The sequence below is a fragment of the Manis pentadactyla genome, chromosome 15 (genome assembly GCF_030020395.1).
Source record: "Manis pentadactyla isolate mManPen7 chromosome 15, mManPen7.hap1, whole genome shotgun sequence".
NCBI classification, from domain to species: domain Eukaryota; kingdom Metazoa; phylum Chordata; class Mammalia; order Pholidota; family Manidae; genus Manis; species Manis pentadactyla.
In genome coordinates, this window is record NC_080033.1 from 30683607 (window position 1) to 30708682 (window position 25076).

Below are 25076 nucleotides of genomic sequence, written 5' to 3' on the forward strand. Positions count from 1 at the left end.
AAAGTTAGACATAGCATACCATATGAACCAGAAATTCCATTACTACCTAGATTTGAAAACACTTATAGAAAAATGTGTACAGTGTGTTCATAGAAGCATTATTTATAACAGCCAAGAAGTGAAAACAACCGCATCAGCTGATGAATGTATACACCACAAAGATGTTATATCCATAGCGTGAAATATTGTTGTCATAAAACGGACTGAAGTATTGATACATCCCACAACATGGATAAACATTGAAAACATCATAAGTAAAAGAAGCAGGCAGAGAAGGTCATATATGGTATAATTTCTTCATATGAAATATCTACGAGATAAATACATAGAGACAGAATATAGATTTAATTTTTTTCCTTCTATTTTCAATCGTCTAACTGTGGCGGACAGTCAGGGGCGGGGCTGCGCCCGGCAGACTCGCGCCGATTGGCCGGGAGAGCCGTCAGTCGATGGCGGGCAGCCATTGGGCATAGATGGCTTCAGTCCGGCGGCTGCGAAGTAGCTCCAGGCGTCGCCGCTGCCTTATCCACGTCAGTAGTGTCGCGAGCTCCGCCGGGAAAGGAGCTTCTGCCGTTCCGTCCGTGCTTCGTTCCGGTCAGGAGCGGCCCGCACCGTCCAGTCCACGCAGCAGATGCGGACGCACCCGCGCCATGCTCAGCTGGGGCATCCTCCGGCTCGCATGCGGGGGCGGTACCGATATCACTCGCCGTCGTCGGATCGTCGCCTCGCCCCTCCTCCGCTCTCTCGCTGAGGCCTGAGGGCGGCGATCAGCTCGGACTTGAGCGTCTGGCCCGGCCGGACTTCAGAGAGCTCAGCCGTAAAGCGGCTCCCGCAGCGACAGACCTGCTGTGGAGGGTCGAGAGCGGGCCCTTTTCCAAGGTGAAGGCGACAGCGATGGCTCTGTGGGCCGGAAGATACGTGGCCGCTGGGCGCGTCGGGACCCGGACGGGGCGCGGTAACCCCTGAATCCGCCTAAGGGCGCGGGGGAGCTGGAGGAGTGGGCGCTCCTGCGAGTGGCTCGGTGGGCAGCGCATGGCCTGCGGAGTCGGGAAGCGGCCGACGCGAGTTGTGGGCTCCCGGGTTCCGGCCGGGGTGCGGGAGTCGACGCACTCCGCCGGAGGAGCAGCCCGTGAAGGGAGGGAGCGGAGCAGGTGTCCCGGGGTAGACGTGCGAGTGGCTGAAGTTCTCCGTAGCATTTGGGGAAGGGCTCGCTGGAGCCGCTGCTCTTCCGTCCGGTCGGGTGGTGAGGGTGGCTGCTCTACACCCCGCGCCTCGCTTCGGCCTGGCCCAGGGCCTTGATGCCGAACTGCTCCCACCGCCCGGTCCGGGGACGCAGGTGGAGGGGTCGCGCTGTGCCGCGTAGACGTGGAGGCCGGTGTGCGGTTTGCCGTATATGGATTTTCTCGGCGGGGGCCTCGAGGGTGAGAGCGGGGGAGCTTAGGTTCAAGTGTGACCTGGGGCGCGGCGGTGGGCGAGGGGCCGCCTGGAGGCAGCGCCTTCATAATTAAAAAATTTTCGTGAGGTACCTCCCGTATTTTTTATTTGGGAATGAAGTTTCTTTACTTGGTATGGGAACTGACAGTGCATTTTCTTGTATTTAGAAATTCATATCTTACCGTCATTTCGGTTCGTAGTCTGCCACAGGGATTCTGAGAAAGGGACCGTGGTTGTGTGTAGTCAGAGTAAGGTGAGGGCCTCTGGAAAAAGACCCCTACCAAAGCTCCGAATTAAACAATTCAGCAAAGCCAGTCACAATAATTCTCTCAAGTAAAATACCAATCTAGGAGTATAAGCATTCTTCCGTGAAGATTAGTTAAAACTAAAAAGCCAGGATTAGCATGGCCTGGAATGTTCGAACATTACCCAGGTAAGAAAATACCTCAGCATGGCCCAAGTCTGCATTGTGTCAATTAAATGAGGCTATTCTAAAATTTACTTTAGCCTGCAAAAAGGCCTAGTTTATCTTTTACTTTGCCCAGATGCTGCTTTTCCACCTTCAGCCTCTAATCAAGTAATATATAACCTGGGCGATTAATATGTCAAGTAATCCCAGTCACAAACAACATAGTAAAAGGCAAGAAGCATCCCATCTTAAAGATAAGATTGCATTTGAACATCCAGGATGTTAACAGGTAGGATTCTTTTTTTGATTCATTAAGGTGTTATTAATACACATGCTTATGACGTTTTCACATGAACAAACAATGTGGTTACTACATTCACCCATGTTGTCGGGTCCCCCTCTTACCTACTGCAGTCACTGTCCATCAGTGTAGTAAGATGCCCTAGACTCTCTATTTGCCAAAAAGTAAGATCCTTATCTTACTCTTTTTTTTATTACTTATTTTCTTTCCTTATTTTTAATTTTGATATCGTCAATGTACAATTACTTGAACATTATGGGTACTAGACTACCCCTATTATCAAGTTCCCCCCACATACCCCATTACAGTCACTGTCCATGAGTATACTAAGAAACTGTAGAATCATTACTTGTATATACTGCCTTTCACCAGTCCACTCCACACTACATTATGTGTGCTAATTGTAATGCCCTATTTTCCCTCTTTTCCCTCCCTTCCCAGCCATCCTAACCAGTCCCTTTCCCTTTGGAAATTATTTGATAATGTAGGCCGGAACCACTGATGTCTGCTAAATGATGAAGCCTGCCGAAGATGGGCAGTGCCACACTGGGGTGGGCTTTGCAAGAGCAGCACTGTCGCCTGGAGATTCCATGACATCACAGTGGTGCATGTGTCCTAGGACAGAATGTGTATGGGGAGAGGTGTAGGTACACACTTAAGAGCCTGCTGCCCTAACCAGGGGTGTGATTTCGGTGAGGTGGGCGCTGACCACCTTGACAGCATCAGGGAAAATGGAAACCAGATCCAAGGTACTGTGTGTTTCTTTTTATTTTTGAGTCAGTACTAAAGAGTTACATGAGCAACATTATGGTTACTAGACACACCCCATTATCAAGACCCCCCACATACCCCATTACAGTGACAGTCCATCAGCATAGTAAGATGCTATAGAATCATTACTTGTCTTCTCTGTATATACTGCCTTTCCCCTGTCCCATCCCCACTACATTATGTGTGCTAAACGTAACGCCCCATTTTCCCCTTCATCCCTCCATTCCCTCCCATCCTCCCCAGTCCCTTTCCCTTTGGTAAATGTTTGGCCATTCTTGGGTTCTGTGAGGATGCTGCTGTGTTGCTCCTTCAGGTTTTTCTTTGTTCTTATACTCCCCAGATGAGTGAAATCATTTGATACTGGTCTTTCTCCACCTGGCTCATTTCACTGAGTATAAAACCCGGCAGCTGCAACCATGTTGTTGGAAATGGTAGGATTTGTTTACTTCTTATTCCTGAGTCATATTCCACTGTGTATATGTACCACTCTTCTTCATCCATTCATCTACTGGTGGACATTTAGCTTGGTTATTGTGAATAGTGCTGTGATAAACATAGGGGTGCATATGTCTTTGAAACTGGGTTGCCACATTATTTATTTATTTATTTATTTATTTTTAGCTTATTTATTTATTTATTTTCCTATCGTTGATCTACAATTACATGAGTAAAAGTATGTTTACTAGAATCCCCCATCACCAAGTTGCCCCCACATATCCCTTTGCAGTCATTGTCCATCAACGTAGTAAGATGCTATAGAATCGCTAGTTGTCTCTTCTGTGTTGTACAGCCGTCCGCGTGCCAAACCCACATTACACATGCTAATAATAATGCCTTTTTTCTCCCAAACCATTATCCCTGCATTCCAACCCATCCACGCCAGTCCATTTCCCTTTTGTAACTATTAGTCTATTCTTGGGTTCTATGAGTCTGCTGCTGTTTTCCTCCTTCAGGTGTTTCTCTGTTCTTATACTCCCCAGATGAGTGAAATCATTAGATACTTGTCTTTCTCTGCCTGCCTTACTTCACTGAGTATAATACCCTCTAGCTCCATCCATGCTGTTGGAAATGGTACGATTTGTTTTCTCCTTATGGCTGAATAATATTCCACTGTGTACATGTACAACATCTTCTTTGTCTATTAATCTCCTTGTGGACACTTAGCTTGACTATTGTGAATAGTGCTTTGATAAGCATACGGGGCATAGGTCTTTTCCAAACAGGGTTGCTGCAGTCATTTTTTGAAATGATGTATTTATTTACGTTTTGGTCTCATTAATTTATTTTCTATTTTTACTTTTTTATGTATATATTGGTATGATTAATCTACTATTCCACGAAGAACATTATGGATACTAGACTCCCCCCATGACCAAGTTCCCCCCAGGTACGCCATTGCACTCACTGTGCCTCCGCATGGTAAGATGCTGTGGAATGACTACTAGTCTTCTCTGTGTTGCAGAGCCTTCCCTGTGCCCCACCCCCGCATTATACATGCTAAAAAATGCCCCCTTTCTTTCCGCTTCCCTTATCCCTCCATTCCCACCCACCCACCCCAGTTCCTTTCCCTTTGGTTACTGTTAGTCCATTCTTGGATTCTGTGAGGCTGCTGCCCTTCTGCTCCTTAAGTGTTTTCTTTGTTGTTGTAGTCCCCAGGTCAGAGAAATCTTTTATATATATATATATATATGTAGGCCAGAACCACTAATGTTTGCTAAGATGATGCAGCTTCCCATGGTTGGGCAGTGCCCACCATCTGCGGGTGGACTTTGCAAGAGCAGCACTGTTGCCTGGAGATTTTATGACATCACAGTGGTACCTCTTCCCTAGGGACAGAGTGTGTATGGTGATTGTAGCAGGTTCCCACTTTAGAGCTTGGTGCCCTAGTCTTGGGAATGATTTCGGTGAGGTGTGTGCTGACCACCTTGACAGCATCAGGAATGTAGAAACCATATCCAAGGTACTGCGTGTTTCTTTTAATTTTGGTGTCAGCACTAAACAGTTACATGAGGAACATTCTGGTTACTAGACTCCCCCCATCATCACGTCCCCACCACATACCCCATAAGAGTCACTGTCCTTCAGCCCAGTAATATGCTGTTGAATCACTACTGGTCTTTGTGTTATACTGCCTACTGCATACTCCCCTCCCTGCCCACATTATGTGTGCTACTCCAATGCTCAGTTTTCCCTCCTACCCACCCTCACCACCCATCCTCCACAGTCACTTTTCCTTTGGTAACCGTTACTCCATTCTTAGGTTTGGTGACTCTGCTTCTGTCTTGTTCCTTCAGTTTTTTCTTTGTTCTGAGACTCCACAGGAGGGTGAAATCATTTGATGCATTTCTCTCTCTGTCTGGCTAATCTCACTGAGCATAATATGCTCTAGCTTCATCCATGTTGTTGTAAATGTTAGCATTTGTTTTCTTCTTATGGCTTAATAATATTCCATTGCATGTGTGTACCACATCTTCTTTATCCATTAGTCTAATTATGGACACATTGGTTCTTTTCATTTCTATTCTATACTAAATACTGCTGTGATAAATATAGAAGGACATACGTCTTTTTCAAACCGGGTTGCTGCATTGTTTGTTTATTTATTTATTTTGTTATCTTTAAGCTACAAATACATAACGCAAACTATGTTTACTAGACTCCCCATCACCAAGTTCCCTCCCACATACCGCATTGCCATCAACGTTCATCAGCGTACTATGAAGCTGTTCAAACACTACTAGTCTTCTCTGTGTTCCACAACCATCACCATGCCACCCAACATCATACATGCTAATCATAATGCCCCCTTTCTTCCCCGCCCCTTATCTCTCCATTCCCGCCCATACACCCCAGTCCCTTTCCCTTTGGTAACTATAAGTCCATTCCTGGGTTTTGTGAGCCTGCTACTGTTTTGCTCTTTTTGTTTTTTTCTCCGTTCTTATATGCCCCAGATGAGAGAAATCATTTGATACTCATCCTTCTCTGCCTGGCTTATTTTACTGAACACAGTACTCTCTAGCTCCATCCATCTTCTTATGGCTGTATAATATTCTATTGTGTATATGTACTACATCTTTTTTATCTGTTCATCTCCTAATGGACACTTAACTTGTCTATTGTGAATAGTGCTGTGATATAAAGGGATGCCTCTTTTCAAACTGACTTGCTCCATTCTATTTTTTTATTTATTTGCTTATTTACTTATTTATTATATTGTTATTTGTACATACATACATATATATATATATATGTATGTATGTATATGTATATTTTTTGGGTCATTAATCTACATTTACATGAAGAAATTATGTTTAGTAGACTCTGACCTCACCTAGTTTTCCCCACATATCCCACTGCAGTCACTCTCCATCAAAGGAGTAAGAGGCTGTAGAATCACTACTGGTCTCCGCTGGGTTGTACAGCCCTCCCTGTGCCAAAAACAGATTATACATGCTAATCATAATGCCTGCTTTCTCCCCCACTGTTATCCCTACATTCCAACCCATCCACCCCAGTCTGTTTCCCTTTTATAACTATTAGTGCATTCTTGGGTTTTGTCACTCTGCTACTGTTTGCTCCTTCAGTTTTTTCTTCGTTGTTATACTCCCCCGATGAGTGAAATCATTAGATACTTGTCTTTCTCTTCCTGGCTCGTTACACCGTGCATAATACTCTCTAGCTCCATCCATGTTTTTGGAAATGGTAGTATTTATTTCCCTGTTATGGCTGAGTTATATTGTAGTGTGCATATGTACCATATCTTATTTTTTCTATTCATCTACTGTTGGACACTAAACTTGGCTATTATAAATAGTGCTGTGATAAACAAAGGCGTGCATATGTCTTTTTCAAACTGGTTTCCTCATACTATTTTCTTTCTTATTTATTTATTTATGTATTGACATATACACACACATATATACATTTTTTGGTGTCATTAATCTACTACTACATGAGCATAATTATGTTTACTAGACCTGCCCATCCCACGTTTCCCCCACATATTCTATTGCAGTCATCATTCATCAACGTAGTAATATGCTGTAGAATCACTACTTGTCTCAGGTGTGTCCTACTGCCCCCCCGTGTCAAACACACGTTATACATGCTAATCATAATGCCTGCTTCTTACCCCACTCTTACCCCTACATTCCCACCCTTCCACCCCAGCCCGTTTCCCTTTTGTACTATTAGTCCATTCTTGTGTTCTGTGTGATTCCGCTGATGTTTTGCCACTTCAGGTTTTTCTCTGGTCTTATAGTCCCCAGATGTATGAAATTATTTCATTGTTGTCTTTCTCTGCCTGGCTTATTTCACTGAGTATAATATCCTCTAGCTGCATCCATACTGTTGGAAATGGTAGGATTTGTTTTGTTCTTATGGCTGAATAATTTTCCGCTGTGTATATGTACCACATCATCTTTATCTATTCATCTCCTTATGGGCACTTAGATTGGCTATTGTGAATAGTGCTGTGATAAACATAGGGATGCATAGGTATTTTCCAACCTGGGTTGCTGCATTATTTTATTTTTTTACTTATTTAGTTATAGCTTGTTATCTTTAATTGTTTTTCTATTTTTACTTGTTTATTTATATTTTGCTATCATTAATCTACTATTCCATGAGGAACATTATGGTACGTAAATTCCCCCCATCACCAAGGTCCCCCCAGATAGCCCATTGCACTCACTGTCCGTCAGCGTGGTGAGATGCTGTAGAATGTCTACTAGCGTTCTCTGGGTTGTACAGCCTTCGCCGTGCACCCACACACATTATACATGCTAAACAATGCCCCCTTTCTTTCCTCTTCCCTTATCCCTCCATTTCCACCCTTCCACCCCAGTCCCTTTTCCTTTGGTTACTGTTAGTCAATTCTCGGGTTTTGTAAGGCTGCTGCCCTTTTGATCCTTCAGTTTTTTCTTTGTTCTTGTAGTCCCCAGATGTGAGAATTATTTGATATGTATATATATGTACATATATATATATATATATATGTAGGCCAGAAGCACTAGTGTTTGGTAAGATGATGCAGCTTGTCATGGCTGGGCAGTGCCCACCATCTGGGGCTGGACTTTGCAAGAGCAGCACTATTGTCTGGAGATTCCATGACATCACAATGTTGTCTCTTTCACAGGTACAGAGTGTCTCTGGTGACTGGAGCAGCCTCTGACTTTAGAGCCTGGTGCACTAGCCGGGGGTATGATTTCGGTGAGGTGTGCGCTGACCACCTTGACAGCATCTGGAATATAGAAACCATATGCAATGTACTGTGTGTTTCTTTTAACTTCGGTGTCAGTACTAAACATTTACATGAGGAACTTTATGCTTACTAGTCTCTCCCCATTATCAAGTCCCCACCACATCCCCCATGGGAGTCACTGTCTTTCAGCCCAGTAATATGCTGTAGAATCACTACTGGTCTTTCTGTTATACAGCCGTCCCCGTGTTCCCCTCCCCGCCCACATTATGTTTGCCTCTCATAGCGCCCAATGTTCCTCTTATCCCTCCCTTCCCACACATCCTCCACAGTCACTTTCCTTTGGTAACTGTTAGTCCATCCTTAGGTTTGGTGACGCTGCTACTGTCTTGTTCTTTCAGTTTTTTCTTTGTTCTAATGCTCCACAGGTGACTGAAATCCTTTCATGCATTTCTTTCTCTGTCTGGTTAATCTCACTGAGCATTATAACCTCTACCTTCTTTCATGTTGTTGTGAATGGTAGTATTTGTTTTCTTCTTACGGCTGAAAAATATTCCATTTGGTATACGTACCACTTCTTCTTTATCCATTAGTCTAACTATGGCACATCAGTTCTTTCCTTTTCTACTGTAAATAGTGCTCTGATAAACATAGGGTGGATATGTGCTTTTCAAGCTGGATTTCAGCATTGTTTGATTCTTTCTTTATTTTGGTATCATTAAGGTACAATTAGATGATGAAAATTATGTTTACTAGACTCCCCTGTCACCAACTTCCCTCCACATACCCCATTGCCGTGAATGTCCATCAGTGTTGCATGACGTTCTTCAATCATTACTTGTCTCCTCTGTGTTGTGCAGCCATCCCCATGTCACCCTACATTATGCATGGTAATTGTAATGCCCCCTTTCTTCCCTGCCCGTTATCCCTCCATTCCCGCCCATACATGCTAGTCCCTTTCCCTTAGGTAACTGTAAGTCCATTCTTGGGTTTTGTGAGTCTACTACTGTTTTTCCTGTTTCAGTTTTTTCTGTTTTTATACTCCCCAAATGAGTGAAATCATTTGGTACTCTTCTTCACTGCTTGGCTAATTTTACTGAGCATAATACTCTCTACCTCCTCCATCCATGTAGTAGGAATTGGTAGTATTTACTTTGTCCTTATTGCTGAATAATATTCTATTGTGTATATGTACCACATTTTATCTACCCATACCCTGATGGACACTTAACTTGGCTTTTGTGAATAGTGCTGTTATAAACAAACTGGTGCATAGGTCTTTTCCAAACTGGGTTGCTGCATTCTTTTCTTTTTATTTGTTTATTTTATATTTTGGTATCATTAGTTTTGTTTTCTATTTCTCACTTGTTTGTTTACATTTTTTATCATTAATCTATTCCATGAGGAACACTATGGTTACTAGACTCTCCCCAGCACCAAGTGTCCCCCAGATAACCCTTTGCCTTCACAGTCCAACAGCGCGTTAAGATGCTGTGAATGACTACTAGTTTACTCTGTGTTGTACAGCCTTCCGTGTGCCCCCCCACCTATTATACATGCTAAACAATGCCCCCGTTCTTTCACCTTCCCTTATCCCTCCATTCCCACCCATCCACGCTAGTCCCTTACCCTTTGGTTCCTGTTAGTCCATTCTTGGGTTTTGTAAGGCTGCTGACCTTTTCCTCCTTCAGTTTTTTCTTTGTACTTGTAGCCCCCAGATCAGGGAAATCTTTTATATATATATATATATATGTAGGGCAGAACCACTAATGTTTGCTAAGATTATGCAGCTTGCCATGGCTGGGCAGTGCGTACCATCTGGGGGAGGACTTTGCAAGAGAAGCACTGTTGCGTGGAGATTCCATGACATCACAGTGGTGCCTCTTTCCTAGGGACAGGGTGTCTATGGTGATTGGAGCAGGTTCCCACTACAGAGCCTTGTGCCCTGGTGGGGGTTATGATTTTGGTGAGGTGTGCACTGACCATCTTGTCTGCATCAGGAATATGGAAACCATATCCAAGATACTGCATGTTTCTTTTAATTTTGGTGTCAGTACTAAACAGTTACATGAGGAACATTATGGTTACTAGACTCCTGCCATTATCAAGTCACCACCACATACCCCATGAGTGTCACAGTCTTCCAGCCCTGTAATATGCTGTAGAATCACTACTGGTCTTTGTGTTATTCTCCCATTCTCGTGCTCCTCTCCCATTTTTTATTGGGAGCTCTCTTGTTCCAAACATTATGTGTGTTGCTCCTCGTAGTGCCCAGTTTTCACCATTATCCCACCCTTCCCACCCATCTGCCACAGTTACTTTCCCTTTGGTAACCGGTAGTCCGTTGTTAGGTTTGGCGAGGTTGGAGTATCTTGTGCCTTCAGTTCACTCTTTTTTCTGATACTCCACAGGTGACTGAAATCATTTGATATATTTCTCTCTCTGTCTGCTAAATCTCACTGAGCGTAGTACCCTGAAGCTTCATCCATGTTGTTGTAAACTGTAGCATTTGTTTTCTTTTTGTGGCTGAATAATATTCCATTGTGTATATTTGCCACATATTCTTTATCTATTAGTCTTAATTATGGACACATCAGTTGTTTCCTTTTCTTTTCTACTGTAAATAGTGCTGTAATAAACATAGGGGTGCATATGTCTTTTTTTTTTTAGGTAATTATTTTTTATTGAAGGGTAGTTGACGCACAGTATTACATTACATTAGTTTCAAGTGTACAACACAGTGATAAAACATTTATATACATAATTCTAGGTTCCAGCTATCACCCTACCAAGCTGTTACAATATCTTGACTATACTCCTTATGCTATACATTACTTCCCGTTACTTATTTATTTTACCATTGGAAGTCTGTCCTTTTTTTTTTTTTTGTGAGGGCATCTCTCATATTTATTGATCAAATGGTTGTTAACGACAATAAAATTCTGTATAGGGGAGTCAATGCTCAATGCACAATCATTAATCCACCCCAAGCCTAATTTTCGTCTGTCTCCAATCTTCTGAGGCATAACAAACAAGTTCTTACATGGAGAACAAATTCTTACATAATGAATAAGTTACATAGTGAACAGTACAAGGGCAGTCATCACAGAAACTTTCGGTTTTGCTCATGCATTATGAACTATAAACAGTCAGTTCAAATATGAATACTCATTTGGTTTTTATACTTGATTTATATGTGGATACCACATTTCTCTCATTATTATTATTTTTAATAAAATGCTGAAGTGGTAGGTAGATACAAGATAAAGGCAGAAAACATAGTTTAGTGTTGTAAGAGAGCAAATGTAGATGATCAGGTGTGTGCCTGTAGACTATGTGTTAATCCAAGCTAGACAAGTGCAGTAAAACATCCACGTATGCAGAAGATTTCTCTCAGAACAGGGGGGTGAGGTTCTAAGCCTCACCTCTGTTGATCCACAATTTCTCACCTGATGACCCCCCTGCGACTGTGCCTGTCTTAGGTTGTTCCTCCCTTGAGTAATCTTACCCGTCTCTGGCTAACCAGTCATCTTCCGGGGCCATACAGGGAAATGTAAAGTTGTTAAGTGAGAGAGAAGCCTTATTGTTTGAAATGGTTAGCTTTTTATTTCTTTGCATATTTATGCCCTGTAGCTTCTATGCCCAGCATTTGTCTTGAGGTATCTTTACCACTTGGAAGAATTATGATACTCAGTCAATTTGATATGAGGCACGAATTCTATTTAAGGGTTGTAATTAGGAAGGAAGAAGAAAACCTATAGAAGTAGCAGGCGGAAGAAAACATGGGAAGATTGATTATTTCTTTGACATATCTTCTTGTAGAGTAACTTCAGCATGTATAGGTTTTAAGCTACTACTTAAATTGCGCACACACATTAACATAATAGGAGTATAGTTACATAACCAAAGCATATCTGTAATTACCAGCCATCTCCAGTGAAACCAAGAAAACCAGTTAGGCTCCTTAGGCATTTGTGAAAACTTATCTATGATATAGTGGATATTGTCCAACTGAACTTGAACAGTCTGAGAGAAATCAGAAAAATAAAAACAACCCATTCCTGGGGACTGTTCACATGCCATATGTTCTTTTAACAGTAAATAGTCTGTAGTTGTAAGACTTTGGACCGCTACAATTTGCACTTCTCCTAATTCTTGGTTGAGTTCCAACAGTATAGACCCAGTCAAATTTGTTGTTTTACTGTATGCACAGGCCAGCTTAGATATCTCCTTCATTCCCATGGCAAGTCCAGGAATTGGTGGGATGAGTGCATCTACACCTGTAGCAGTGTGTGGATCTTTGTTGGGGTTTTTTGATGATCATCTTCTGGCATGAGTCTTCCAGAGAGTGCTGATGTTGGAAGTTCTCTTTCATATCATATCTTAGTTCATTTTCGGGGTAGCACAATTAGGCTTTGATCTTCTGTATAAATGCAAACACACCCTTTGCCTACACTTTTATATGCCCTTTATACCCTTGTGTAGAACTCATTGGAGGTTACCACACAGGAACTGCCCTTTTTTTTTTGTTTTGTTTTGTTTTGGTATCACTAATCTACACTTACATGACGAATATTATGTTTACTAGGCTCTCCCCTATACCAGGTCTCTCCTATAAACCCCTTTACAGTCACTGTCCATCAGCATAGCAAAATGTTGTAGAATCACTACTTGCCTTCTCTGTGTTGTACAGCCCTCCAATTTCTCCTACCCCCCCATGCATGTTAATCTTAATACCCCCTTACTTCTCCCCCCCTTATCCCTCTGTACCCACCCATCCTTCCCAGTCCCTTTCCCTTTGGTACCTGTTAGTCCATTCTTGAGTTCTGTGATTCTGCTGCTGTTTTGTTCCTTCAGTTTTTCCTTTGTTCTTATATTCCACAAATAAGTGAAATCATTTGGTATTTCTCTTTCTCCGCTTGGCTTGTTTCACTGAGCATAATACCCTCCAGCTCCATCCATGTTGCTGCAAATGATTGGATTTGCCCTTTTCTTATGGCTGAGTAGTATTCCATTGTGTATATGTACCACATCTTCTTTATCCATTCATCTATGGATGGACATTTAGGTTGCTTCCAATTCTTGGCTATTGTAAATAGTGCTGCGATAAACATAGGGGTGCACTGATGTTTCTCATACTTGATTGCTGCATTCTTAGCGTAAATTCGTAGGAGTGCAATTCCTGGGTCAAATGGTATGTCTGTTTTGAGCATTTTGATGTACCTCCATACTGCTTTCCACAATGGTTGAACTAACTAACTTACATTCCCACCAGCAGTGTAGGAGGGTTCCCCTTTCTCCACAGCCTCGCCAACATTTGTTGTTGTTTGTCTTTTGGATGGCAGCCATCCTTACTGGTGTGAGGTGATACCTCATTGTAGTTTTAATTTGCATTTCTCTGATAATTAGCGATGCGGAGCATCTTTTCATGTGTCTGTTGGCCATCTGTATTTCTTTTTTGTAGAACTGTCTGTTCAGTTCCTCTGCCCATTTTTTAATTGAGTTATATGTTTTTTGTTTGTTGAGGCGTGTGAGCTCTTTATATATTGTGGACGTCAAGCCTTTATCGGATGTGTCATTTTCAAATATATTCTCCCATACTGTAGGGTTCCTTTTTGTTCTACTGATGGTGTCTTTTGCTGTACAGAAGATTTTCAGCTTGATATAGTCCCACTTGTTCATATTTGCTGTTGTTTCCTTGCCGGGGGAGATATGTTCAAGAAGAAGTCACTCATGTTTATGTCTAAGAGGTTTCTGCCTATGTTTTTTTCTAAGAGTTTAATGGTTTCATGACATACATTCAGGTCTTTGATCCATTTTGAATTTACTTTTGTGTATGGGGTTAGACAATGGTCCAGTTTCATTCTCCTACTTGTAGCTGTCCAGTTTTGTCAGCACCATCTGTTGAAGAGACTGTCATTTCGCCATTGTATGTCCATGGCTCCTTTATCAAATATTAATTGACCATATATGTCTGGGTTAATGTCTGGATTGTCTAGTCTGTTCTATTGGTCTGTGGCTCTGTTCTTGTGCCAGTACCAAATTGTCTTGATTACTATGGCTTTATAGTAGAGCTTGAAGTTGGGGAGTGAGATGCCCCCTACTTTATTCTTCTTTCTCAGAATTGCTTTGGCTATTCGGGGTCTTTGGTATTTCCATATGAATTTTTGAATTATTTGTTCCAGTTCATTGAAGAATGTTGCTGGTACTTTCATAGGGATTGCATCAAATCTGTATATTGCTTTGGGCAGGATGGCCATTTTGACGATATTAATTCTTCCTAGCCACGAGCATGGGATGAGTTTCCATCTGTTAGTGTCCCCTTTAATTTCTCTTAAGAGTGACTTGTAGTTTTCAGAGTATAAGTCTTTCACTTCTTTGGTAAGGTTTATTCCTTGGTATTTTATTTTTTTTGATGCAATTGTGAAAGGAGTTGTTTTCCTGATTTCTCTTTCTGTTAGTTCATTGTTAGTGTATAGGAAAGCCACAGATTTCTGTGTGTTGATTTTTTATCCTGAAACTTTGCTGTATTCCGATATCAGTTGTAGTAGTTTTGGGGTGGAGTCTTTAGGGTTTTTTATTTACAGTGTCATGTCATCTGCAAATAGTGACAGTTTAACTTCTTCTTTACCAATCTGGATTCCTTGTATGTTTTTGTTTTGTCTGATTGCCATGGCTAGGACCTCCAGTACTATGTTAAATAACAGTGGGGATAGTGGGCATCCCTGTCTAGTTCCTGACCTTAGAGGAAATGTTTTCAGCTTCTTACTGTCCAATATAATGTTGGCTGTGGGTTTATCATAGATGACCTTTATTATGTTGAGGTACTCGCCCTCTATTCCCATTCTGCTGAGAGTTTTTATCATGAATGGATGTTGAACTTTGTCAAATGCTTTTTCAGCATCTATGGAGATGATCATGTGGTTTTTGTGTTTCTTTTTGTTGATGTGGTGGATGATGTTGATGGACTTTCAAATGTTGTAACATCCTTGCATCACTGGGATGAATCCCACTTGGTCATGGTGTATGATCCTTTTGATGTATTTTTGAATTCGGTTTGCTAATATTTTGTTGAGTATTTTTGTATCTACGTTCATCAGGGATATTGGTCTGTAGTTTTCGTTTTTGGTGGGGTACTTGCCTGGTTTTGGTATTAGGGTGATGTTAGCTTCATAGAATGAGTTTGGGAGTATCCCCTTCTCTATTTTTTGGAAAACTTTAAGGAGAATGGGTATTATGTCTTCCCTGTATGTCTGATAAAATTCCGAGGTAAATCCAACTTGCCCGGAGGTATTGTTCTTTGGTAGTTTTTTGATTACCGTTTCAATTTCGTTGCTGGTAATTGGTCTGTTTAGATTTTCTGTTTCTTTCTGGGTCAGTCTTGAAGGTTGTATTTTTCTAGGAAGTTGTCCATTTCTCCTTGGTTTCCCAGCTTGTTAGCATATAGGTTTTCATAGTATTCTCTAATAATTCTTTGTATTTCTGTGGGTTCCGTCGTGATTTTTCCTTTCTTGTTTCTGATACTGTTGATTTGTGTTGACTCTCTTTTCCTCTTAAATAAGTCTGGCTAGAGGTTTATCTATTTTGTTTATTTTCTCGAAGAACCAGCTCTTGGTTTCATTGATTTTTGCTATTGTTTTATTCTTCTCAATTTTATTTATTTGTTCTCTGATCTTTATTATGTCCCTCTTTCTGCTGACCTCAGGCCTCATTTGTTCTTCTTTTTCCAATTTCGATAATTGTGACATTAGTCCATTCATTTGGGATTGTTCTTCCTTTTTTAAATATGCTTGGATTGCCATATACTTTCCTCTTAAGACTGCTTTTGCTGTGTCCCACAGAAGTTGGGGCTTAGTGTTGTTGTTGTCATTTGTTTCCATATATTGCTGGATCTCCAGTTTGATTTAGTCATTGATCCATTGATTATTTCGGAGTGTGTAGTTAAGCCTCCATGTGTTTGTGAGCCTTTTTGCTTTCTTTGTACAGTTTATTTCTAGTTTTATGTCTTTGTGGTCTGAAAAGTTGCTTGGTAGGATATCAATCTTTTGTAATTTACTGAGGCTCTTTTTGTGGCCTAGTATGTGGTCTATTCTGGAGATTGTTCCATGTGCACTTGAGAAGAATGTATATTCTGTTGCTTTTGGATGTAGAGTTCTATAGATGTCTATTAGGTCCATCTGCTCTACTGTGTTGTTCAGTGCTTCTGTGTCCTTACTTATTTCTTGCCCGGTGGATCTATCCTTTGGGATGAGTGGTGTGTTGAAGTCTCCTAGAATGAATGGACTGCAGGCTATTTCCCCCTTTAGTTCTGTTAGTATTTGTTTCACATATGCTGGTGCTCCTGTGTTGGGTGCATATATATTTAGAATGGTTATATCCTCTTGTTGGACTGAGCCCTTTATCATTATGTAGTGGCCTTCTTTATCTCTTGTTACTTTCTTTGTTTTGAAGTCTATTTTGTCTGATATTAGTACGGCAACCCCTGCTTTCTTCTCGCTATTGTTTGCCTGAAATATGTTTTTCCACCCCTTGACTTTTAGCCTGTACATGTCTTTGGTTTTGAGGTGAGATTCTTGTAAGCAGCATATAGATGGGTCTTGCTTTTTTATCCATTCTATTACTCTGTGTCTTTTGATTGGTGCATTCAGTCCATTAACATTTAGGGTGAATATTGAAAGATATGTACTTATTGCCATTGCAGGCTTTAAATTCATGGTTACCAAAGGATCAAGGTTAGCCTCTTTAGTATCTTACTGCCTAATTTAGCTCGCTTATTGAGCTGTTATATACACTGTCTGGAGATTCTCTTCTTCTCTCCCTTCTTATTCCTCCTCCTCGATACTTCATATGTTGGGTGTTTTGTGCTGTGCTCTTTCTAGGAGTGCTCCCATCTAGAGCAGTCCCTGTAAGATGTCCTGTAGAGATGGTTTGTGGGAAGCAAATTCCCTCAGCTTTTGTTTGTCTGGGAATTGTTTAATCCCACCATCATATTTGTATGATAATCGTGCTGGATACAGTATCCTTGGTTCAAGGCCCTTCTGTTTCATTGCATTTAATATATCATGCCATTCTCTTCTGGCCTGTAGGGTTTCTGTCGAGAAGTCTGATGTTAGCCTGATGGGTTTTCCTTTATAGGTGACCTTTTTCTCCCTAGCTGCCTTTAAAACTCTTTCCTTGTCCTTGATCTTTGCCATTTTAATTATTATGTGTCTTGGTGTTGTCCTCCTTGGGTCCTTTCTGTTGGGAGTTCTGTGTATTTCTGTGGACTGTTCGATTATTTCCTCCCCCAGATTGGGGAATTTTTCAGCAATTATTTCTTCCAAGATACTTTCCATCCCTTTTCCTCTCTCTTCTTCTTCTGGTACCCCTATAATACGGATATTGTTCCTTTTGGATTGGTCACACAGTTCTCTTAACATTGTTTCATTGCTGTAGATCCTTTTATCTCTCTCTATGTCATCTTCTATGCATTCCTGTTCTCTGGTTTCAATTCCAACTATGGCCTCTTGCTTCCTATCCATTCTGCTTATAAACCCTTCCAGAGTTTGTTTCATTTCTGTAATCTCCTTTCTGGCATCTGTGATCTCCCTCCGGACTTCATCCCATTTCTCTTGCGTATTTCTCTGCATCTCTGTCAGCATGTTTATGATTCTTATTTTGAATTCTTTGTCAGGAAGACGAGTTACGTCTGTCTCCTTCTCTGGTGGTGTCTCTGTGATCTTTGTCGGCCGGTAGTTTTGCCTATTCATGGTGATAGGAATAGTTTGCAGAGCTGGGACGTGTGACGGCTGGAAGAACTTGCTTTCTTGTTGGTTTGTGGCCCACCTCTCCTGGGAGAACGGCGACCTCTAGTGGCTTGTGCTGGGCAGCTGCACGCAGACAGGGCTTCTGCTTCCTGCCCGGCTGCTATGGAGTTTATCTCCGCTGTTGCTGTGGGCGTGGCCTGGCTCGGGCTCTTTCTCCAAAATGGTGGAGTCGTGTTGGAGGGGGTGCGGCCTGGAGGCTATTAATCTCTGTAAGGGGCCTCCGAGCTCCCTGCAGCCTGCAGCCCAGGGGATTAGCGTTCCCAGAGATCCCCGGATTCTGTACCTCTGGATTAAGTGTCCCGCCCTGCCCCTTTAAGACTTCCAAAAAGCACCCACCAAAACAAAACAACGACCACAAAAAATGGCCGCTCGTTTTTCTTTTTTCTCCGGCGCCAGCCCCAGGCATCTTCTCACCGGTCTTGCTGCCCTGTTTCCCTAGTATTGTGTTCCCTATCCCTTTAAGACTTCCAAAAAGCGCTCGCCAAAACAAAACAGAAAAAAAAAATGGCTGCTCGCTTTTCTTATGTCCTCCGGCGCCAGGTCTCCGGTACCCGCTCACTGTTCTTGCTGCCCTGTGTCCCTAGTATCCAGGGCCCCCCATGCATGCACTCTGTCTGCGCTCTGGCCCGGATGGCTGGGGCTGGGTGTTCAGCAGTCCTGGGCTCCATCTCCCTCCCGCTCCGCCTACTCTTTTCCCGCCAGGAGCTGCGGGGAGGTGCGCTCGGGTCCCGCGGGGCCGGGGCTTGTATCTTACCCCCTTTACGAGGCACTGGGTTCTCGCAGGTGCGGATGTGGTCTGGATGTTGTCCTGTGTCCTCTGGTCTTTATTCTAGGAAGAGTTGTCTTTGTTATATTTTCATAGATATATGTGGTTTTGGGAGGAGATTTCCGCTGCTCTACTCACATCGACATCTTGGCTCCCTCCCTCCCACCCTCCCATTTATTTACTTTTACATGAAGAATATTATGTTTACTTGACTCTTCCTTCTCCAAGTTTCCCCCACCTATAACAATTCAGTCATTGTCCATCGAGGGAGTAAGAGGCTGTAGAAAAACTACTTGTCTCTGCTGGGTTGTACAGCCATCCCTGTGCCAAATGCACATTATATATGCTAATCATAATCCATGTAGTCTCCCCTACCCTTATCCCCACATTCCAACCCATCCACCGCACTTTGTTTCCCTTTTGTAACTATTATTGCATTCTTGGGTTCTGTGAGTCTGCTGATGTTTTGCCACTTCAGGTTTTTCTCTGTTCTTATACTCCCGAGATGAGTGAAATAATTTCATAGTTGTCTTTCTCTGCCAGGCTTATTTCACTGAGTATAATACCCGCTAGCTCGATCCATGCTGTTGGAAATGGTAGGATTTGTTTTGTTCTTATGGCTGAATAATATTCCGCTATGTATATATACCACATCTTCTTTATCTATTCATCTACTTATGGACACTTAACTTGGCTTTTGTGAATAGTGCTGTGATAAACATAGGGGTGCATAGGTCTTTTCCAAACTGTGTTGCTGCATTCGTTTTTCATTACTTATTTATTTTATATTTTGGTATCATTAATTTCTTTTTTATTTTTACTTGTTCATTTATATTTTGGTATCATTAATCTACTGTTCCACGAGGTATAATATGTTTACCAGTCTCACCCCATCACCATGTTCCCCCCATATACCCCATTGCCCTCACTGTCCATCAGCATGGTGAGATGCTGTGGAATGACTACTAGTTTCTCTGTGTTCTACAGCCTTCTCTGTGTCACCCCTCACAATACACATTCTGAGCAATGCCCCCTTTCTTCTTCCCTTATCCCTCCATTGCCACCCAAACACCCCAGTCCCTATCCCTTTGATTACTGTTAGTCCATTCTTGGGTTCTGTGTGGCTGCTGCCCTTTTCCTCCTTCAGTATTCCTCTTATAATCCACAGATGAGAGAAATCATTTGATATTTATATATGTGTGTGTGTGTGTGTGTGTGTGTACACATATATATATACACACATAAATATATGTAGGCCAGAACCACTGTTTTTCTAAGATGATGCAGCTTGCCACGGTTGGGCTGTGCCCACCATCTGGGGATGGACATTGCAAGAGCAGCACTGTTGCCCAGAGATTCCATGACATCACAGTGGTGCCTCTTTCCTAGGGACAGAGTGTCTCTGGTGATTGGATCAGCTTCCGACTTCAGAGCCTAGTGCCCTAACCGGGGGTATGATTTTGGTGAGGTGCGCTCCGACCACCTTGACAGTATCTTGAATATGCAAACCGTATCCAAGGTACTGTGTGTTTCTTTTAATTTTGGTGTCAGTACTAAACAGTTACATGAGGAACATTATGATTACTAGACTCCCCCCATTATCAAGTCCCCACCACATACCCCATGATACTCACTGTCTTTCAGCCCAACAATATGCTGTGGACTCACTACTGGTCCTCGTGTTATACTGCCATCCCCATGTACCCCTCCCCGCCCACATTATGTATGCTACTTGTGATGCCCAATTTTCCCCCTTATCCCTCCCTTTCCAAGCATCCTCCACAATCACTTTCACTTTGGTAAACATTAGTCCATGCTTAGGTTTGGTGAGGCTGCTACTGTCTTGTTCCTTCAGTTTTTTCTTTGTTCTAATACTCCACAGGGGAGTGACAACATTTGATGCATTTCTCTGGCTAATCTCACTGAGCATAATACCGTCTAGCTTCATCCATGTTGTTGTAAATGGTAGCATTTGTTTTCTTCTTATGGCTGAGTAATATTTCATTGCATATATGTACCACATCTAATTTATCCATTTCTCTAATTATGTACAGATGCTGTTCTTTCCATTTCTTTTCTACTCTAAATAGTGGTGTGATAAACCGAGGAGTGCATATGTGTTCTTCAAACTGGGTCGCTGCGTTGTTTATTTATTTATTTATTTATTTTGCTTTCATATAATTAAGCTGCAATTACGTGCTGAAAATTATGTTTAGTAGACTCCCCTATCACCACGTCGCCCCCACATACCCCACTGCCGTCAATGTCCATCAGCGTGGTATGCTGCTGTTCAATCACTACTTGTCTTCTCTGTATCGTACAGGCCGTTATCATGCCACCCTGTGTCGTAGAGGCCGTCATCATGCCACCCTTCATTTACCCTTTTTCTTCCCTTCCCCTTATCCCTCCATTCCCACCCATACACCCCAGTCTCTTTCCCTCTGGTAACTGTAAGTACATTCGTGGGTTTTGTGAGTCTGCTACTGTTTTGCTCCATCTGTTTTTTCTCTGTTCTTATACTGCCCAGATGAGTGAAATCATTTGATACTCATCCTTCTCTGCATAATCCCCTCTAGCTCCATCCATGTTGTTGGAAATTGTAGTATTTATTTCCTTCTTATGGCTGAATAATACTCTATTGTGTATATGTACCACCTCTTCTTTATCTATTCATCTCCTGATGGACATTTAACTTGGCTTGATGGACATTAACTTGGCTATTGTGAATAGTGCTGTGATGAACAAAGGGGTGCATACGTCTTTTTAAAACTGGGTTGCCACATTCTATTTTTTCTTATTTATTCATTCATTCATTCAATCATTCATTCATTGCTTATTTGTTTATTTATATACATATGTATATTATTTGTTTCATTAATCTACTTTTACCCTCCTCCTTCACCAACTTTCCCCAACATATCCCATTGCAGTCATTGTCCATCAAAGAAGTTAGGTGCTGTAGAATCACTACTTGTCGCTGCTGTGTTGTACAGCCCTCCCCGTGCCAAAAACACATTATACATGCTAATCGTACCGCATACTTTCTCCCCCACCCTTATCCCTACATTTCAACCAATCCACTCCAGCCTGTTTGAACTATCAGTGCATTCTTGGATTCTGTGAGTATGCTGATGTTTTCCTACTTCACTTTTTCCTATGTTCTTATACTCCCCAGATTAGTATAATGATTTGATACCCATCCTCCTCCTCCTACCCGGATGAGAGTAATGATTTCATACCCATCCTTCTCCTCCTGGCTTACTTCACTGAGCATAATACCTTCTAACTCCATCCATATTGTTGGAAATGGAAGTATTTATTTTCCTCTTACGGCTGAATAGTATTCTATTGTGTATATGTACCACATCTTGTTTATCTCTTCATCTCCTAATGGACACTTAACTTGGCTATTGTGAGTAGTGCTGTGATAAACAAAGGGGTGCCGTATTTTTTTTCATATTAATTAATTAATTAATTAATGTATATATATATATTTGGTGTCATTAATCTAATATTACATGAGGAAAATTATGTTTACTATACTACCCCATTACCAAGTACCCCCACATATTCCCATCAACATAGTAAGATGCTGTACAATCACTGCTTTATGTGTGCTACTCGTAATGCCCAAAGTTCCCATATTCCTGATGCTGTCAAGGTGGTCAGAGCACACCTCACCAAAATGATATCCCTGGCAAGGGCACCAGGCTCTGAAGTGGGAATCTTCTCCAGTCACCATACTCACTGTCCCTAGGAAAGAGGCACTACTGTGATGTCATGGAAACTAGTCAACAGTGCTGCTCTTGCAAAATCCACTCTAGATGGTGCACACTGCCCAGTTTGGTCCAGTCTGGCCTACATATATATATATATATATATGTGTGTGTGTATACATACACACACACATATATACGAATACACACACACACACACACACACATATATATATCGAATGATATCTCTCATCTGGGGACTACAACAACAAAGAAAATACTGAAGGAGCAAAAGGGCAGCAGCCTCACAGAACCCAAGAATGGACTAACAGTAACGAAAGGGAAAAGGACTGGGGTAGATGGGTGGGAACAGGAGGGATAAGGGAAGGGGAAAGAACGGGGGCATTGTTTAGCATTTATAATGTGTGGGAGGGCACAGGGAAGGCTGTACAGCACAGAGTAGACTAGTAGTCATTCACAGCATCTTAACATGCTGATGGACTGTGAGGGCAATGGGTTATCTGGGGGACACTTGGTGATGGGGAGAGTCTAGTAACCAGTGTTCCTTGTGGAATAGATTAATGATACCAAAATATAAATAAACAAGTGAAAATAGAAAACAAATTAATGATACCAAAATATAAAATAAATAAGTAAAAAGAAAAGAATGCAGCAACCCAGTTTGGAAAACTCCTATGCACCAGATTGTTTATCACACCACTATTCACAAAAGCCAAGGTAAGTGTCCATCAGGAGATGAATAGATGAAATATGGTACATGTAAACAATAGAATATTATTCAGCCATAGGAAGAAAATAAATACTCTCATTTCCAATAACATGGATGGAGCTACAGAGTATTGTGCTCAGTGAAATAAGCCAGGCACAGAAGGATGAATGTGAAATAATTTCATTCATCTGGGGAGTTAAAGAAGAGAGAACAACCTGAAGGAACCAAACATCAGCGGACTCACAGAACCCAAGACTGGACTAATAGTTACAAAATGGAAACGGATTGAGGTGTATGCGTTGGAATGTGGGGATAAGGCTGGGGGAGAATGCCGGCATTATGCTTAGCATGTATAAAGTGGATTTAGCATGGAGAGGGCTGTACAACACAGCGGAAACATGTAGTGATTCTACAGTATCTTACTATGTTGATGTACAATGACTGTAATGGAATATGTGGGGGAAACTAGGTGACAGGGGAGTCTAGTAAACATAATTTTCCTCATGTAAGTGGAGATTAATGATAACAAGAAAACAATATACATATATATATATATATATATATATATCAAACAATCAAATCAATCAATAAAATACAATGCGGCAACCTTCTTAGAAAAAGACATAAGCACCGCTTTGTCTATCACAGCACTATTCACAATTGACAACTTAAGTCTCCATCAAGAGATGAACAGATAAACAAGATGAGATACATATACACAATACATATACCAAATGGAATATTATTCAGCCATAAGAAGAAAACAAATGCTACCATTTACAACAACATGGATGAAGCTAGAGGGTATAATGCTCAGTGAGATTAGCCAGACAGAGAGAGGAATGCATGAAATGATTTCAATCACCTGTGGAGTATAATAACAAGGAAAAAAACTGAAGGAACAAGACAGCACAAGCCTCGCCAAACCTAAGGATGGACTAACAGTTACTAAAGGAAAGTGACTGGGGAGGATGGGTGGGAAGGTAGGGATAAGGGGAACATTGGGCACTACGAGAGTCACACAGAATGTGAACTGAGGGAGCACGGGGAAGGCAGTAAAACACAAAGAGCAGTAGGGATTCTACAGCATATTACTGGGCTATAAGAGACTCTCATGGGGTATGTGTTGGGGACTTGATAATGGGGAGAGTGTAGTAACCATAATGTTCCTCATGTAACTGTTTTGTACTGACACCAAAATTAATATGGTGGATATGGTTTCTATATTTCTGATGATGTCAAAGAGGTCGGCGCACACTTCACTGAAATCATACCCCTGGATAGGGCACCAAGCTGAGAACTGGGAATCTGCTCCAATCACCATAGACACTCGGACCCTAGGAAAGAGGCACCACTCTGATGTCATGTAATCTCCAGGTAACAGTGCTTCTCTTGCAAAGTCCACCCCCAGATTTTAGGCACTGTCCAGCCGGGGCAAGCTGCATCATCTTAGCAAACAGTAGTGGTTCTAGCCTACATATATATGTGTGTGTGCATATATACACACACGCACACACACACACACATATATGTGTCTATATATATATATATATATATATATACACACACACACATATCAAAGATTTCTCTCCTCTGCGGACTACAACAACAATGAAAGAACTGATGGAGCAAAATGGCAGCAGCCTCACAGAACCCACGAATGGACTAAGAGTAACCAAAGGGAAAGGGACTGGGGTGCATGGGTGGGAATGAAGGGATAAGGGATGGGGAAAGGAAGGGGGCATTGTATAGCATTTACAATGTGGGGTGGGGTGCAAAGGGAAGACTGTAGAACACACAAAAGACTAGTAGTCTTTCCAGAGCGTCTTACCACGCTGACGGACAGTGAGGGCAATACGGTATTTGGGGGCAACTTGGTTATGATGGGAGTTTAGTAACCATAAGATTCCTCATGGAATAGTAGATAAATGACACCAAATATA

At 41.9% G+C, this 25076-nt stretch overlaps 1 protein-coding gene across 1 annotated transcript in view; it reads right to left on the minus strand.

Annotated features, from left to right (window-relative positions):
• Positions 1–566: 566 nt before the first annotated feature.
• The window catches only part of LOC130680971 (uncharacterized), a 469230-nt gene continuing 444720 nt past the window's right edge, over positions 567–25076 (minus strand). The window contains exon 3 of the mRNA XM_057492865.1: positions 567–693. Coding sequence (XP_057348848.1) covers positions 596–693 — 98 coding nt within the window. The 3' untranslated portion in view covers positions 567–595. The remainder of the gene's footprint in view (positions 694–25076) is intronic.